Raw genomic sequence first — 18791 nt, 5'->3', positions numbered from 1 at the left:
ATGAGATCCTCTAGTGCTGTCTAGGAACTTGTTGTCTCCCACATTTGATAATAGTGGAAGAGGATTTGGGTGGCTTCGGCCCGTGGTTTTTCCCCTCAAGTTGGGGGGTTTTCCACATAAAAATTTGGTGTCTCTTTGTTGATGCTTGGTGCTGTCCAGAAACTTACTCCTACCACAAGACACTAAGCTGAGGAGTGTCTTGCCTGCTGAGTAATATTTTCTGCCTCCGTATATGCTGCTGCATATGTTTCCTTCCGTGCTAAGCAACGATCCTTGAGTTAGTACATGATGTGGTGGTGAGATTACTTGTTTCCGCTGCAGTTTTCAGTTAACCACAAGTACATTTATGTGCTAATTTTCCAACATTAACTTGGTCAATCATCTGCTGCAATCAACGATACCAAGAAATATTCGGCCCATTGGGGTCAATGATTTCTCCATGTCTTTGTTTGTTTGCATGAGTGACTAAGGTCAACATTTTTGTAAAACATTATCAGGGGACAGGGTTATTAAGTATATACAAGTGATCTTACAGTCGGTACAGAGGATTATCGGATTGCACGGTTAACTTTCTTGATTATTTCTTGAACTTTTGGAATGCACTGTCAAATTTCTACATTATTTCCGCCAAAAAGAAACACTAAAAATAATAGTCAGTCAGATAGTAGAGTTGTGTCCTGCTGACTGATGCAAGGGTACATCTGAGCAATAGTGTAGAAGTTTCTAGAAGATTGAGTTCAGCAAGCAAGCCATCAGCAAGATTACACATCATTTTTGCCAGTGATGTCATTACCAGAACCTGCAATATATGAGCTGCTTATATAGAAGTTGTAATCATCGTTTATCAACTCAGTGAGTAATTCCGTCAGCGGAATGGGGCAATAGCATGCACATCATGGGAACTGAACATGTCAACGTACCATACACCGGGGCGGCTCCCTTCTCCTGCCGCTGTATAGGCGCCATCGGCCGCTCACAGTGAGTAAATTGCTGACGTCCTTGGCCTCCTCTGAGATCCGCCCGCTCCGGCTGCCCCCACGGCCGCGATCTTCGCTGCCGATCAAAACCCCCCGCCGCCGCAGGCTACGTGTAGTTCTCGGGGAAGAAAACACACGGACAGATGCCTACGTAATTCTCGGGATCGATGGTGGAAATAGAGGTCGGTTGGTTCAGCTGGACCAGCTCCCATCGCTGACGTGGCAGGGGAGAAAGGGCCCAACGTATCAGGAAACGTACATGGGACTGTAACTGTTACGTATTAGCAAGTCTCGGGATTGTATTGGAGCATTTTTCAACTATGAGGATGGTTTTGTTACAAGCCAACGAGTACAAGGATGAAACATGCAATTTACTCGGAACGAATGAATGAATGAAAATTTTGGTCTGTATATACATTCGTGCTACAAAGGAGCAATACATTAATGATTTATCTCAGGCTACAAGGACAAGCACTAACAAAGGCTAAAGGGGGGAAAGATACATGAGACCAACACATTAATTATCCCTTCACTATGCATTCTTGCTACAAAGGGAAATACAGCTATATATGACTTAACTCAGGCTTCTCCCACCCTTGCTGCCCCCCCCCCCCCCCCCCCCCAAATTTCTTTACAGGACCCGCGCTCCTGATTCAAGTCGCCCATGTACTTGTGAAATCCCTGAAAGCTTAGCGCAGAGAGATTGCAAGCAAGTGCTCATGTGCAAACAATTATTTAAAACCTCATAGACTTCGGGCCGAGACACCTCTTACAAACTTATCAAAGTAGCAACCTAACAATTGAGCACAAGCTTAAATAACAACTTTATTCATTGCCATGAGGAGAGTTATTTTCATTTTATGAGAGTGATCAGCATCAACAGTATAGCTTTCAAAGTTTTTGAACACCAAGTCGCTAGGTTGTTTGACTTCAATATCAAGAGCAAAAGGAAACAAGAGTAGCCAACAATTTTATTCCTTTGTGAACCTTCCAAGAGCAGGTATCTAGTGAGCTTGCCTCATCATGATCCGGAATAGCTCTCATCACGTAATAATAGTCTATGCTGGCCAATGGCCGTAGTGTTTCCTATCTACTTTATATTTGTCGAAAGCTTATCTGGAGTTTGGTACGGTAATTCAAAAGATGAGCAAATCTGAAATCTAGATTGTAAAGCTAAATAAGAGTTCAACTCCAGTACAAAGAAGTCTTCACATTCCAGTCATTGGAAGAAGTAGTGCCCAGGGGATGTGGGAGGGAATGGACTCACGCCAAAGAAATGATTGAGAGGATGCAATGTAAGGTGATCCCAGGATGCGAGCGATGTACTTGTTAACCATACCTTTTGCATAGGTAGTAGTTTGATTAGACATTCTACCAATGAATATGGTAGCACTGCTGACTGTTTCTTCTTGCTCGAGGATGAACATTTTGATCTTTTGAATGACGCCCCTCTCTCTTTTTATTTATTTATTGCATTTTTGGCTGTGAGAGGCATCAATGTCAAGGAATATAGCTCTTCATAATGATGAAATTTGCAGGGTTGCTGACACTAAAGCACTTTTGAGTCTTCCTAGACTTGATGAGTGTGCTTATGGAATAATCAACTACTGTGGAATAGCAAGAGATGTGCTATATAGGAAGGTATGGTGTCGACACATGGAAGAAATGGTTTAATTTCTAGGATTTGTATATGTACACCGGCAGAGTATGCGATATCCTGATGAAGGAGAGGCTAGCAAAAAGAATGACTGGCATTGGAAGACTTCACACTAGAGGAACATCAAACTTAACAATATACACTAAATATTCAGATTGCAATAATCAAGGCTGATGAATTCTGTTCTGTTCTTAGCATTGGTGGGACAAAAAAATACCCCGGGTCAATAAGAGAATAAAATCACCTTCTCCATACATAACTCGTGAAGTTCAACGAATAAAAATTAGCGAACTCAAGCCTTTTTGCTCAATCAATGTTCATCAATCCCCGCACAACAAGTGTTCCCTACCTTTACGACTATATGCATCAAGTGAACACTCTCTTTATGTTATTTAATTTAGCGTGGCAATGAATACTGTGATTATTAGTGTGCTCAAAAGCTAGACTGCCAACTTATGAAGAATGTAGCAAGTTCTCTAACCTAGGTCTCATGAGGCAAGAACAGTTTGACACTTGCACATTGAATACAATCTAGCATAGCTAAAGCAATCATGGATTTCAGTAGGGTTTTACTAACCTTTCCTCGAAGGCACAAACAAGAGTTATACCTTCACACATAAATGGTCCTACTGCATTGTTAATCTCCAAAGCTGTACCACAGGTCATGTCTATCAACAACTTAAGAACCATAGTTGAGTCTGGAAGTTTGGAACTGAATTGGAATCCCGAGGTCTGAACTGGCTCCACCCAAGCACTGACTGAAATGGTACTAACGCCATTCTTGTGAAGTTCCTATAATTCACCAAATTTCATTAAGCAAACAATTCTGACGAATGCAAGAACACCTTGTATAGGCATCAATGTAGAACTGAACTGGTAAAACTACAAACCTTTATTTTAGTAGCAAAATCACTGAGTCTCATTTCGTCCAGCAATATGTGCTGACATTTTGACCAAGTCTCTACGAGTGACGACCAGAATGTAAATGATACTCATCTAGAAATAAACCAGGATGAGCATGAGAATACCTGCACAAGAAAGAAAAAATGTTTTTGTTGAGAGCAGGAATTTGTCTTAAAAAATGAACACTTGAAGGGAAAATCGCCCTAGGTAATCAACAACATCATGCAGATGATCAGATAACATTTTTTTTCTTTCAGCACTGTGGGAACTATGGCAGTATTAGTAGATTGATTAATAAATGCAGTACTAACCAGTTTTATGCGCAGGACGGAAGATACAAACTGAGACCGTCACCCTTGCGGCTGGCGCCAGTATTAGTAGAATAAACGCTGAACAGTAAATTAAACCAATTAAGTGAGCTATTTTGATGAAAACAGGTGCAATGAACCAAACAAAACAAATAAGAATTATTTTCCCGCTTACGGAATTAGGAATCGAAATGGCAGGGGAAGGAACTGGAATGAGTAGTTGAGTACAGAGTACAAACAGGGGAGTGTTTTTTCTTACGTACCTTCTTGGTCGGTTCAGTTCTGAGTTCTGACTATCGGGATGATTCCTATCAGCTTGCGGCACTCCCTTTTTAGCTCTTTGCTGTTGCCATCATGGACATTTAACTCCAGCATTGAGCTTGGAAGGCCATTCTTGGGCAGCGACTTGATGGCATTACAGTCGGTGATCTTCAATTTTTCCAGAGAAATCGGGAGGGTGTTGGGCAGCGACTTGATGGCATAACAGCGGGTGATCTCTAATTCCTGCAGAGAGCTCGGAAGGCTGGGCAGTGACTGGATGGCCGGACACCATATGATACTTAATTCTCTGAGGTTGATAAGCTTGTGTAGACCTTCAGGTAGGCGCTGCAGCTTGTCTCCCCATGCAAATCCGAGCACCTCGAGGGAGGTCAGAAGCTGAAGGGCCTCCTCTTGGTCCTTTGTCAAGCGCTCTATCTCGTTGTCGAAACGAAGGTTGAATGTGGTGAGGGTGGAAGGGAGGAGGCTGCAGATGGGCGCTGCAAGGAATCCTGTTTTGTTGTTGGTGCTCAGATCGAAGAGCTTGGAGGAACGGGAAAAGATGTCTTTGTCATGCGGCCGTGAGGGATGGGAACTGGCAAAGAGATCCGATTCAGCATGGAGGAAAAGTTTTGTGAGCCGTCCATGGGCGAGGAGAGGCCATAAGACCCCCTCGTCTCTAGAATCCCCCAATATATTCAAGGCTAATTCGGTGAGAGAGGTGAGGTATGAGAAGGCTTGCAGCGTCTTTATGTACTCGGCGGAGAGGTGAGGTAGGAGGAGACATTGCAGCGAGGCCGGGAAAGGGAAAAAAGAGGAGGACGAGGATGAGTAGGAGGAGAGAAACTCGGGGCAATCGAATACGCTGAGGGAGTGGAGACGTTGGAGCGCCCCTCCTCCTGCTGCTGCTTCTGTGTGGTCGTCGTGCAGGGGATTGGGGATTAAGCTCGCCTTTGGGCAATTTTCGACGAACAACTCCTGTAGCTGGGGAGGCAAGAGCAGCAGCCCTTCTGCTGTCATTATTTCCTCCTCTCCGACTCTTGTCTCTCCCCAAACAGTTTCCGCCACACACAACCAGGTTATATTGTCACACAACCTCATTTGCAAGCTTGAGAGGTTGGGAAGGAAAGAGAGCAGCACCGTCAATTCTTTCCCGCTAGTATCACAGTTGGTGATCAGGAGGTCTTCAACTGGAAACCTGTACATGCCATGACCTCCACCTTCAATGGGGGACAATATACTGCTTGAACCATATAGATGGATCTTCTTCAGAGATGTTAGCAGTTGGAGGCGGCCCAACGGCAGGGGAGGGCATGTCTCCATACACAACTCTCCTTTTCTTAAGGACACATTCAACTCTTCCAGGCTAGTTAGACTAGAGAAATTCAACGCATTCCAAAACACATTACCGTGACCACCCTTTCCCTCAATGTTCAAGCGCAACTTCGGTCCAGATGCTGGGTACTGTAGGCACTCAACTGTCCCCACTTGTTCTAAATCAGCAGAGCATGGACCATGCGTCCGCCAAGGGATAGGAGGCAATGACTCTAGTTTCGGACACTCTGCAATTACGAGCTCCTCTAGTCTAGGAAACCAAGCCATTTTCTCCTCCCATTGTGCTTCACACCAAGTTGAATGTGAGAAAGGCAACTCGATGAGTTCAGAGCAACATCTAATGGTGAGTACTTCCAAGCAGGAAAATAAAGGACAAGCGCCATTTCCAACCCATTTTTTTAACCTAGATATGTTACTTAATTCTAGCCTTTTCAGATTATGAAAGCTTCGAGGTAAGATACTACTACCCCGATACTCTTCACCAAGCTCATTAACCATCCACATCTCTCCTAGAGACGGAAGATTCTTCCAAGATACACCATCTAGACAAAGAGATTCCAAACATTTTACTGACAGGTTCTCACACAGCCATGCTGGGCAGCTAGTGCCCCCATGCCCTCTAACGCACAACTCTTGAAGATTGCTATGTGGTACCAGACTTCCAAGAACACTCTCTTCTTTTACAGGATCAATATTAGGTCGTTTATCTTCCCATTCTAATATGAGTTCTCTTAAGTGGTTCTTGTGTATCAGCTTTATTTCATTTGCTTCCTCTTTTGTTTGCACATTTTCAAGATTATAAATGCCAAGTGATCCTCCGATTTCTGTCAATGGACCGAGCTGACTCGGTTCAAAACCATCGCTCTCCTTTCTCACTCTAAATCTTCTTAATTCCTGGATGAATTTTAGTTTTCCTGCCCCATAGATGTCAGAATGAAGATGAAGCTCGTATTTTGGCACCAGAAAATGATGCAACTTTACAAGGTTGTTCATATTTCTAGTTGAACTAACGCAGGGATATGCACTTTGTAGATCAATGACCTCCAAATGATACAATCTAAACATCGCACTTGGTAAGTAGAACTCCCGGTGATCCAGCGATGACTTGATCCTTAGGTAGCGAAGATGTACAAGTTTTGAGAAGTTCCCCAGAATATCCTCCAAATTATATGATGCTTCGGACAATAATACGGCGCGAAGGGCTGTAGCTTCCTTAAACAAATCAGCAAAAGTTTTTGAAAAGCTTCCATGGTATTCTCCAAATAACATTAGAGTGCGTAGGTGTTCAACTTTCAATTGTTTATCTAGTAAACTTAAATTCCCAGCATAGTTTTCAAAAGATAACCTATCCTTGACATCCTTGTTATCTACAATGATAGACAAGTGGCGTACAAATGGGGGGATTTTTATGTGTCTCACGTTGGAGCTATATACGCTAAGACAGTCATACGACGAAACCTTCACTGCCAACTCGTGGAGTAGGTCGTGGATGACATAGCTAGGACGTTCACCTTCATTTTTATTCATTTTGAAAAATCCATAATTGATCAATTCATCTAAATAGCACAATCCAACGTCTTCGATTCTATTGTTCTTGTGATCACAATGTAAAATGTCTAGTCCAACCCACAAGTAAACCAACTCTTCACTATCATATTCATAATCTTCAGGAAACAAAGCACAGAAAGAAAAACATTGTTGTAGATGGAAAGGAAGATAATCATAGCTAAGCTTTAAAGCTGGCATTATATCATTTTCGTTGGTTTGTGATTCCCATTTTTTACTTTCAAGAACACTTGTCCAGTGGTTCAATGTAAGTTTGTTTCTTAGTAATCTACCAACAGTTTTTGCAGCAAGAGGGGAACCCTTCAATTTTCCTACTATTTTGCTCCCAACATCAAATAGTTCTGGATGGTCAACCCATGGTTTTTGGTCACCAAATACACATTCTTCAAAAAAAGACATAGTATCTGCCGGACACAGGCGCTCCAATTCTAGTGAGCATGCATTTGTCTTAACCGTGTCTGCTACCTCGGGTATTCGTGTTGTTACTATAACCATGATGCCTTTTGCCCCCTCTTTTTTAAACAGAGCTATTACTTTTTTCCACTCATTCTCATGATGTGGCCACACATCATCTAAGACAAGTAAAACCCTCTTTTCTTTTATTCTTTGCATGATACGTTCTTCGTCACTCCAATAATCCTTTTCATTATTGGTAATTTCGGGGATCTTTTTCACAATTTCTTTTGACAACCTATTTGCGTTAAAATCTTGAGAGACACATATCCAAATGGAAACCTGAAAATGACTCCTCATTTGTTTATATACATGTTGTGTGAAAGTTGTCTTCCCAATACCCCCCGGGCCAACTATTGGAAGCACAGTAAGTTCATGAAATTCACCATTAACGATTTTATCTACAACAATCTTTTTATGTGTGTCCCTCCCATATAATTTAGGCTCTATAATTTGCGGGGTGGTTTTCGGTCTGTTCATAACAATGTCTTGGGCAGGGTTGTGGCTAGAGTTTTGTAGCTCTAGACTAAGAATGTGGGAAACCTTAGCACATACGGGCTTCAACTGCTTTATGATGTCTAATATCCTTGTAGACATTTTGACCCTATCAAACTTCAGTTTTGGTGTTTGTAAGGGTTCATTTTTTTCAGTCATGTTGGGATTTCCCGTCACGCCAGTTGGAGCATCATGGTCGGCAGCCGGTAAAAAGGAGAAGCAAGAGAAGTGTTTACCGACATTATGGGCAGCCTTAGGCATACATCCGCCATGAACCTCCTGGAGACCTGTCTTGTTGTCTGGTGACGGCCGCGAGGATCCGATCTTGCTCTGGCCACCATACAAGCGTACGCCTGAGAGAAATCCTTGCTTGTCGCCGCCGTCTTGCTCATCAGGATCGTTGCGTCTGGCAGCACGCAAGCACATTGGGAACTTGAGTTTGTTCACACATGCTCTGGCCGTGTGGCGCGCGTGGAGGGCGAGATCTTTGACGCAGCCTGCTGCATGCACATGGGCGGCATGATAAGTGCCGTCGAGCTCATCTTGGATGCGGAAGTAATCGAGCTCGTCCAGCACGTCATCGGCCCCATAGGCCAGCTGCCGCAGCATGTCCAGCAGCTGAGCCAGGGCAGGGTTGTGGATCTCCCTGCCTCGGACGTTATGCAGCATCGCTTGCGCCTCTAACAGTTCCAGCTTTAGGTCCTCCATGTTGGATCCCAGCATGGAGCTGGCACCCCATGCCTCCAGCACGCCATCAGACAGTGGGCTCAGCGCCTTGCCCAACACCGAGGCCACCGCACGGATTCCGGCTGTCTCCATCTATCGGACTGGGTGACTGATATTGATGCTTTTGATGGACTGCAGTACAATGAAGATACATTGAGTTGAAGATCTTGCGAGGCAATTCACAAGAGTTGGAAAACATATATCCACAGTGTGAACAAATAATGTGTTACTTGTTCAGAGAATATGCATGTATACAGCTTCACATGAACTACTGGTAACTATTGAATAGTAAATGTAACTAGCTAGCAATTATGAGGTCCTAATGTTCAATAATAATAATCTCATGTATACTTACCAGGAGGGCCGGGCCGGGGGTCAGATCACGATGCACTGCATATTGTTATTCACACAGGAGGACTAGCTAAAAGAAAGGTAGTCGAGGTGCAACGAAGAAATGATGGAGCAGGTTGATGTCCAGAGAGAGAGAGAGAGTGTGGAGGCAGATGCTGGAGAACTGGAGATATTTATGGATGTAAGCAGCTTCCAAGTAGGGCTGCGGAGGTAACTAAAATAATCACTCCCCTAGCCGGATGAACTAAAATAATCACTGCTAATGAAGCATTCTATGGCGTGAACTGAGAGAGCAAGCAAATCCTTACCTTGAAATCTCATGAAGAGCATCACTGTACTATAAACTCGAGACCATATTTACAAGCAGGGTACATACAAATTTTATAAAACTTGAAAATTCATGGATCAGGAATATAGGTAATTAAGCTTGGCGTAAACTCCCCCCCCCCCCCCCCCCCGCCCCCCCCCCAAAAAAAAGCATGGGGTAAACTGAATAGAAGCTTACTCTTCTATATTACCATCGGAAAAATATGACTGTGACTTGAGTGTACCGTGAAAAAAGATGTTGTAAAGATCCATTTGTGATTTTCACACATTGCAAATGCACATTCATTTATGAAAAATTTACAAAGATAAGTTTTTGAGACTATCACCAAAGAACTAGCTATGGACAGGGGTGCGTGGAAGCTTGCTATCCATGTGCCAGAGCCATGAGTTGGTCGCGAGATCTTATGGGTTTCACCTCTAGCTTACCCCAACTTGTTTGGGACTAAAGGTTTGTTGTTGTTGTTGTTGTTGTTGTTGTTGTTGTTGTAAGTTTTTGAGACTTACTGCTACTAGACGTCTTGGATGCCTACTCATAGACGAACTACGAAAACTAGGAATGAATTGCATCATACTAATATATTGGTTCTATAAAAATAACATCACATACAGAATGATAGTTAAGTGATTACATACAGATTTTTGTTAAATGGACATTTGTGAAATAGGTTAACGCCTCATGGATGGGTTTTACCGAGACGTCACTAGTAGGACAAGGGGCTTTTACCCCGGTTTGTAAGGGCCTTTTGTCCCGGTTTTCGAACCGAGACTAAAGGGTCGTTACTAAAGCCCTAACCCTTTAGTCCCGGTTCTTACACGAACCGGGACAGAAGGTCCTCCACGTGGCCAATGCTGCCAGCCCAGGCAGGGGGGCCTTTGGTCCCGGTTGGTGCCACCAACCGGGACCAATAGGCAGGGCCTTTTGTCCCGGTTGGTGTCACCAACCGGGACCAATAGGCATCCACGCGTCAGCATTTCAGGGGCTGGGGTTTTTGTTTTTTTTTTTAAAGGGGGGGGGGGGGGGTTGGGTGTTTTGGGGGGTTAATTTAGGTGTTTCATATATTGTGTTAGCTAGCTAATTAATAGAGAGAAGTGTCTTCTCTTATCTCCGTGCTTGGTCGACGCTACGTACTATATACGTATGGAGAGGACTAGACACGCTAGCTAGTAAGCAAATGAAGGAAACAGAAGATCGTCATGAACATATGCATACAGAGAGAAGTGATATCGACCACTTCTCCTTCTCCGAGAGATTGGTCGAACAACAAGTTCTCGTATATCTATCTGACACTACCGGCTACATATATACAATAATTATCTCTTACAATATAATCTCCTAATTAAATTGTAAGAACGCAGGGTCCACATAGTATTCTCCGTTTTCAGCGATCACGTGGTCAAGGAAGAATGCCGCCAATTCCTCTTGAATTGCTCGCATACGATCTTCTGCTAGGAGTTCATCCCGCATCAGAAACATCTAATTTGAAGAAGGGGTCAATACATATATATATGAATAAATGAAACTCGACACAAATGATGGTAATAAAATAAAATTGTGAATATTATTGCTTACGCACTTCATATTGTTCGTCAGAGTAGCCCCGCTCACAGGTCATGTGGCGGATAGACTCGCAAACGTAGTATCCACAGAAATCATTCCCTTGTTCCTGCCACAACCACTTTACAAGAAATAGAGGTCAATCTAACTGATAAGCAAGCATGCTAAATGGTATTGATGAAACTAGCGCTTGAATCACTAGGAGATGTGCGGAACATGCTACTATAGTACTTACTTTCGGGTGTGTAAATTGCAGCTTCTTCGGCAGTCCCGGAGCTTTTGTGGTGAATTTTCTCCAAACCCTGCCAGACAAAGAAAACAATTACTTGATATCAGGAAATGAACAAAGTTGCTGATATGGTGGATAATGATCGATTTAACTTACTTCTCGAGCATTTGAGTCATGTTCGGATAGTCCTGGGGATCTTTTGGTCTCGAGTCTAAGACGGTTACTACTCCCTGCTCAAGCTTAATCTCTAGGAGAATATAGTGGAAGCTGCGCATGCATGCATAAGTCATCAATTACATTACCATAACCTGGACTAATAAGGGAAACCGAATATGCACAAGACAGTAACACTCACTTGAAGTTGTAAGGAAAGAGTATTATATCTTTGTTTTGATTTAATACCAACGATCGTAGCAAGCTGGCCTCGGCTTCTTTGGCATGTTTTTCAACCGTATATGCATCTATGAGATTTGTGTTAATGAACCCAATATCACCGATTTGTGTTTTCTTCAATTCGGCGATCTTCAATCTACATAATATAGTGAGGATAATTATAAATACATGCAATGAGAGAGCTGACCTATATAGAGAGACTTAATGACAGAAGTAGTACTACTTATAGACAGTAGCAAGTGATCGTTGTTTTATCGAGGGCCTTTTGATTGAAAAACTGGAAGAACTCCTCAAATGGAACATTCAGCAGTTCAATTCCAACGAGGCCATGCTCCGGTTTAACTCTCAGCGTCAAAGTATTCATCCCATCAGACTCTCTGCAGGTTTTCATGTACCAATCATGTAATCTTCGCATCATCGTTGTTAGAGATCTTTCATCTTTGACAAGAGGCTTCCCGTAATGGTATTTGTGTTCGTCCACCTTCATGATTTCATAACGTACATCGTCGGGCAGGTAATCTCCAAGATTGCTATAACCGGCCACCATCCTCGGATCATTAGCGACGATGTCTTTAGACACCTTGAGCGGGGGGCACGATTGGTTCGCTTGTTCGCCGAGCTGGGCAATTTTTTTCCCAGCTCGTCGTTCTTTTAACCTTTGATCACTGACAGTACTTCCCGACCGCTCCGCTTCGACAAATGTCTTTGCAATAATGCGCTCATAGTTGCCTTTCGGCGGAGACTTTGGTGGTTTTGTCAGGGCATCCAGAGTGCGCCTCGCTTTCACCGGATCTACCTTCTCCTCCGGAGGTGGATGTTTCTTTGCTTTCACCCCTTCAAAGAAGTTCTTCACTTCGGCTCGCACGATCTTTGCGTTCTCCTCCTCGGTCCTCTCGTATGGTAACTTCTCTGGAGTCTTCAGAGAAGGACCGAATCTGTATTGCCTCCCGCCTCTGGCAGCTGTACTGCTAGACGCCGGCAGAGCAGACAGAGCGGCTGCGGTTGTCTTCTTTCCTTGCTTACGAGGTGGAGGACAAGGACTACGACGCGTCGGAGCAGCCGGAGCGGCGGCGGGTCTCTTCCGCCCTTGCTGACGAGGCGGAGAAGGAGGAGGCTGGCTGCTCTGGCACGCCGGCGCGGGCGGAGAAGGAGGCGGAGTGCCGCCACGCGCCGGAGAAGGAGGCTGATGAGTGCCCTGATCACTCGCCGGAGGAGGAGGCAGAGGAGGAGGCGGAGTGCCGCCACGCGCCGGAGAAGGAGGCTGAGTGCCCTGATCACTCGCCGGAGGAGGAGGCGGAGGAGGAGGCGGAGTGCCCTTACTCGCCGGAGCCGTCCAGTTCGGAAGGTTGATGAGCTCCTTCCGCCATAGGCATGGAGTCTTCAGAGCAGAACCCAGCTGAGTCTCCCCTTCACCGGTAGGGTGGTCAAGCTGGTGGTCCTCAAATCTCTCCGTTATTTCATCCACCATCACCCTAGCATATCCTTCTAGAATCGGCCGGCAGTGGTAGGTTGCGCCGGGTTCAGGAGGTAAAACAGAGCCAACAGCCGCCTTGACTTTGAAGTTCTGCCATTGCGCCATAAGGTGGCAATGTTGAGACTCCGTGATAGCATCCACGGGGTAGCTAGCAGGAGCCGTCAAGACATGCTCCGGCTGAAGCAGCTCGGTGGAAGCCACGCTGCTTCTCCGCTAAGATGGCGGGGTAGCTTCGGGGGTAGTTTCGGCATGTCGATTGCCGTTTCGTTCCTCTAGCGCTTGAACCCTTTCGTGCAGCTTCTGAATTTGGGTCTGCTCCATTTTTTTCCTCCTCTCCTGGCTTTTGTAACCGCCTGCGTCCAGAAAACCAGCCTTCCACGGAACGGAGCCTGGCGTGCCTCGTGTCCGTCCAGGGTGCTCAGGATTCCCGAGGGCCATTGTGAGCTCGTCGTTCTCTCTGTCTGGAACGAACGTCCCTTCCTGCGCTGCATCGATATATTGCTGAATCTTCTTGACTGGTATTCTCAAAAGCTTGTTCGTCCAAACGCACCTCCCTGATACAGGGTCCAAGGTTCCGACAGCCCCGAAGAACCAAGTCCGGCAACGGTCTGTCCAGTTCATTGTCTGTGGTTCGATCCCTTTTTCAAGCAGATCATTCTCAGCCTTGGCCCACTTAGGCCGGGCTTTGAGGTAGCCACCTGACCGCGTGCGATGGTGAAGCTTCTTCTTCGCAGCATTCTTCTTGTTTGTCGCTGACATCTTCTTACTCTTTTCCGATGTCTTGTGGGCCACAAATGCGGGCCAGTGATCTCTGATCTTCTCAAACCGGCCGATGAATTCTGGTGTCTCTTCTTTGTCGACAAACGTTTTCAGCTCATTCTTCCACCTCCTGAATAGGTCTGCCATCTTCTTAAGAGCATGAGACTTGATTAATTGCTCTTTAACTGGCTTCTCCGGATCCTCCTCTGGCGGTAGAGTGAAATTTGCCTTCAGCTCAGTCCAAAGATCATCTTTCTGCATATCATTGACATAAGACACCTCAGGGTCTTCCTTCTTAGGCTTATACCATTGCTGGATGCTGATCGGGATCTTGTCCCTCACTAGAACCCCGCACTGAGCAGCAAATGCATCCTTTGTCCGGATGGGTTCAATCGGTTGGCCGTCGCGCGCGATTGCTGTGATCTCAAACCTTTCATCCGAGCACAACTTTCTCTTCGGGCCTCGTCTCTTTACCGAAGTTGTGCTCGATCCGGAGGGCTAGAAAAAAGAAGAAAGATGAGTGTTAATTAATATGTGTACATACCAAAACAATGAACACATCAATTAGCTAGTCAGCACAGGCTTAACTAATATATTTACCTGGCCGGACTCTGTTCGGTCACCGGAGCCGTCACGACGGGCTCCTTCTTGCACCAGCATTGGGTCACCGGAGCCATCATAATCATGTCTTTCCTCCTCCACTCTTCGATCACCGTAGCCTGTTTCTTCACCCTGTTCTTCCAGACCATCATTGTCATTAAGATACGACAAGATATCACCTTCGGCTAAGATTATGTCCCCCAACACCTCTTCTGCTTGCTCGCCTCGTCCGTGCTCCATTGTTTCTGCAAATATTACAACATGGCAATTATTACACAAACATGACAGCAGGTGGATATATTAGTGCAAACGTACACCTAGCTTATTCCGGGTTTGGGGTGGCCTCGGCAACGCTTCAAGGGTAGGGGCGCGGCGGGAGGGGGTAGGAGACCGACATCTTTTTTTCTAGGGTTTGGGTGTCCTCAAGAGTTTTGGTCGAGCGAGAGGGCCGGGGGGTGCTCCCGTGGTATAAGTTATCACGGTCGAGAGGGGGTATAAATATCGACCGTCCATCATGTCGAAGTTATCTGGGAGGGAGTTATATATATCGACAACGACGACATACATACATGGGAAAATAATGTTATCGGGGAGGGGGTATATCGACCCCCCCCCACGTGTTGAAGTTATCGGGAGGGGGTTATATCGACAACGACGACATACGTACATGGGAAAATAATATTATCGGGGAGGGGGTATATCGACCCCCCCTCGTGTTGAAGTTATCGGGAGAGGGGTATATCGACGACGACAGACCCGATAAAACATAAGAAAACGAAGAAGAAATAAAAAGAGGAGGAGAAGAAAAGGAATAGAGGAGAAGATCGAAGAAAAAAAAGAAGAAAAAAAAGAGGAGAAGAAGAAAGGAATAGAGGAGAGAAGAAGAAAAAATAGAATTTTTTCTATTTTTTCTTCTTCTCTTCTATTCCTTTCTTCTTCTCCTCTTCTTTTTCTTCTTTTTTCCTCTTCTTATTTATTTCTCCTCTTCTTCCTCTCCTCTTCTTCTCCTTTCTTCCTCTTCTTATTTTCCTTTTTCCTCTCATTCATAAAAAAATGTTCAAATAGAAAATTTCAAAAAAAAGTAAAGGTTTTGCCTAATGCATTGTTCATATTTCATCATGTTCTATGAACAAAAAAACATCATATTTCATCCACATCCATGCATATATCATATATGTGATCATCTATCAGAAAAACATCATATTCTATAAAAAAAATCATTACATATATATATGAACAAAAACAATTATGATAACAAGCATATATATCATCATATATATATAAAACAAGCATATATATGAAAAAAAAACAAGCATATATATGAAAAAATGCTAGGGAGGGCGCCGGCCGGACCAAGGTGAGGAGGACCGCGGGGTCGGCGGCGAGGATGGCGACGGGGCAGTGGGCGCGCGCTCGGGGTAGGGGGCGACGGCGGCGAAGGGCGGGGCAGGGCGACGGCGACGACGGGGACGGGCCGGGGCGGCACGCGTCGGGGCAGGGGCGCGGCTGACGGCGAGGGCGCGGGCAACGGCGGGCGACGGCGACGGCGACGACGGGCACGGGCGACGGCGGCGGCGACGGTGAGGGCGGCGGGCGGCGTCGGCGTCGTCGGGGCGGCAACTGCAAGGTGAGAGTGAAAATTTCCTAAGTGTGAACTTATATAGCAAAGCCTTTAGTCCCGGTTCGTGGCACCAACCAGTACTAAAGGTGGCATTAGTCCCGGTTGGTGCCACCAACCGGGACCAAAGGCCTCTTTTCAGCAGCCCAAAGGGCGGGAAGCGGCGGCCTTTGGTCCCGGTTGGTGGCACCAACCGGGACTAAAGGGTGGCATTGGTCCCGGTTGGTGCCACGAACCGGGACCAAAGGGTGGCATTGGTCCCGGTTCGTGCCACCAACCGGGACCAATGGCCTTGCACAGCGGCGTGGTGGTGGGAGTTTAGTCCCACCTTGCTAGCTGAGAGAGAGTCGCACCTGTTTATAAGGTGCGGTGCGCCTGAGCTGTCGAGCTCCTCTCTAAAGCAAGCTTCTGGGCCTAACTTTGGCGCGCTGCCCGTTGAGCCTTCTAGCCCTTCTGGGCCTGTATTTGCAAACCCTAGGGTTGGCAGGCCCAGCGGGCAGCGCCCTAACAATTTTTTATATAATTTTCTTCTATTTATTTCTGACTAAAATGTTTTGCTGTATTTAGTTTCTTTGTGAATATAAAAAAAATTATATAGTTTTTTTTTCTTTTCTGCATTATTTATTTTCTGCTATTCATTTTGTAGTGATTTTCAATTTCACCGTCACCGGTTCGTGCCACCAACCGGGTCCAAAGTTCTTTATGAAAATTATTTTTGCTTTCAATGATTTTGAACAGAAAATACTTCGATAATTTTAGTTGCATCAATTTTATATAATTTTAGTTTCAATAATACTAGAGGTTGCTTATAATGTTTTGAACAGAAAATACTTTGATAATTTTAGTTTCATAAATTTTATTTATGTTATTAAAGTTTATTTTATTTTGTTTCTACTTATATATTTTATTAAAGTTTATATTTTGTTTCTAATTACTTATTTATTTTATTTGTTATTTTTCATGCACCATTTTTCATGCATTTACTGATTATTTTGAGCTATAAGACCCTAAAATTGAAAAGCATTTTAAATGAACTCTGAAAAGGTTGAAAGTTGGCATGGTATCATCATTTCATCCACATAGCATGTGCAAATAGTTGAGAGGGTTACGGCAAAAACTGGATGCACTTCGTGTACAGAACGGACAATATCTTTCGAAGTATCAGGATTTCATACGGAAACTCGTCTGTTACCAAGGGATTTCATTTTTAAAAACTTATTTGAACTCCTGACTTTTTGTGTGTTCAAAATGCACCATTCAAAGCCACATCATCAATTTTCAACCCTTTCTGATTTCATTTGTTATTTTTCATGCATTTACTAATTATTTTGAGCTATAAGACCCTAAAATTGAAAAGCATTTCAAATGAACTCTGAAAAGGTTGAAAGTTGGCATGGTATCATCATTTCATCCACATAGCATGTGCAAGAAAGTTGAGAGGGTTACGGCAAAAACTAGATGCACTTCGTGTACAAAACGGACAATGGTATCATACTCGTCTGTTACAAAGTTGGCATGGTATCATCATAATAGTTGCGGGAGAAAGTCTTCACTTTTTCTTCGCTTGTGTCATTTGCTTATTGCGCCGTAACCATGGATAATCTTCATCGTTTATCAGGATGCTTGGGTCAGCCTTGACTTTGAAGGGAGGAATTTCATGAAACTTTTCATAATCTTCAGACATGTCTGTCTTGCCCTCCACTCCCACAATGTCCCTTTTTCCTGAAAGAACTATGTGGCGCTTTGGCTCATCGTATGATGTATTCGCTTCCTTATCTTTTCTTTTCCTCGGTCTGGTAGACATGTCCTTCACATAGATAACCTGTGCCACATCATTGGCTAGGACGAACGGTTCGTCAGTGTACCCAAGATTGTTCAGATCCACTGTTGTCATTCCGTACTGTGGGTCTACCTGTACCCCGCCTCCTGACAGATTGACCCATTTGCACTTAAACAAAGGGACCTTAAAATCATGTCCGTAGTCAAGTTCCCATATGTCCATTATGTAACCATAATATGTGTCCTTTCCCCTCTCGGTTGCTGCATCAAAGCGGACACCGCTGTTTTGGTTGGTGCTCTTTTAATCTTGGGCGATCGTGTAAAATGTACTCCCATTTATCTCGTATCCTTTGAAGTCAATACAGTCAAAGATGGTCCCCTGTACAACGAATACAACTCATCACAAACAGTGGTGTCACCTCTGAGACGTGTTTCCAACCAACTGCTGAAAGTCCTGATGTGTTCACATGTAATCTAGTCGTCACACTGCTCCGGGTGTTTGGAGCGCAGACTGTTCTTGTGTTCATCGACATACGGGGTCACCAAGGTAGAGTTCTGTAGAACTGTGTAGTGTGCTTGAGACCAAGAATATCTGTCCCTGCATATTATTGAGTCCCCCCCTCCAAGCGTGCCTTTTCCAGTCAGTCTCCCCTCATACCGTGATTTAGGGAGACCTATCTTCTTAAGGCCAGGAATGAAGTCAACACAAAACCCAATGACATCCTCTGTTTGATGGCCCATGGAGATGCTTCCTTCTGGCCTAGCGCGGTTACGGACATATTTCTTTAGGACTCCCATGAACCTCTCAAAGGAGAACATATTGTGTAGAAATACGGGCCCCAGAATGACAATCTCGTCGACTAGATGAACTAGGACGTGCGTCATGATATTGAAGAAGGATGGTGGGAACACCAGCTCGAAACTGACAAGACATTGCGCCACATCACTCCTTAGCCTTGGTATGATTTCTGGATCGATCACCTTCTGAGAGATTGCATTGAGGAATGCACATAGCTTCACAATGGCTA

The 18791-nt window shown here is 44.7% G+C and overlaps 1 protein-coding gene across 1 annotated transcript; it reads right to left on the bottom strand.

The window, feature by feature from the left end:
- Positions 1–1632: 1632 nt before the first annotated feature.
- Positions 1633–9140, bottom strand: LOC109746699 (uncharacterized). Its single transcript, XM_045233326.1, has 5 exons — positions 9034–9140; positions 4109–8810; positions 3849–3926; positions 3525–3662; positions 1633–3426 (listed from the first exon to the last, which is right to left on the bottom strand). The coding sequence occupies exon 2, from the start codon at positions 8769–8771 to the stop codon at positions 4122–4124; it is 4650 nt and encodes a 1549-aa protein (XP_045089261.1). The 5' UTR covers positions 8772–8810; positions 9034–9140; the 3' UTR covers positions 1633–3426; positions 3525–3662; positions 3849–3926; positions 4109–4121.
- Positions 9141–18791: the final 9651 nt, after the last annotated feature.

The sequence above is a fragment of the Aegilops tauschii genome, chromosome 2 (assembly GCF_002575655.3).
Source record: "Aegilops tauschii subsp. strangulata cultivar AL8/78 chromosome 2, Aet v6.0, whole genome shotgun sequence".
NCBI classification, from domain to species: Eukaryota; Viridiplantae; Streptophyta; class Magnoliopsida; order Poales; family Poaceae; genus Aegilops; species Aegilops tauschii.
Note: the sequence above shows the minus strand (reverse complement) of the source record. Positions and strands in the feature narration are given on the sequence as shown.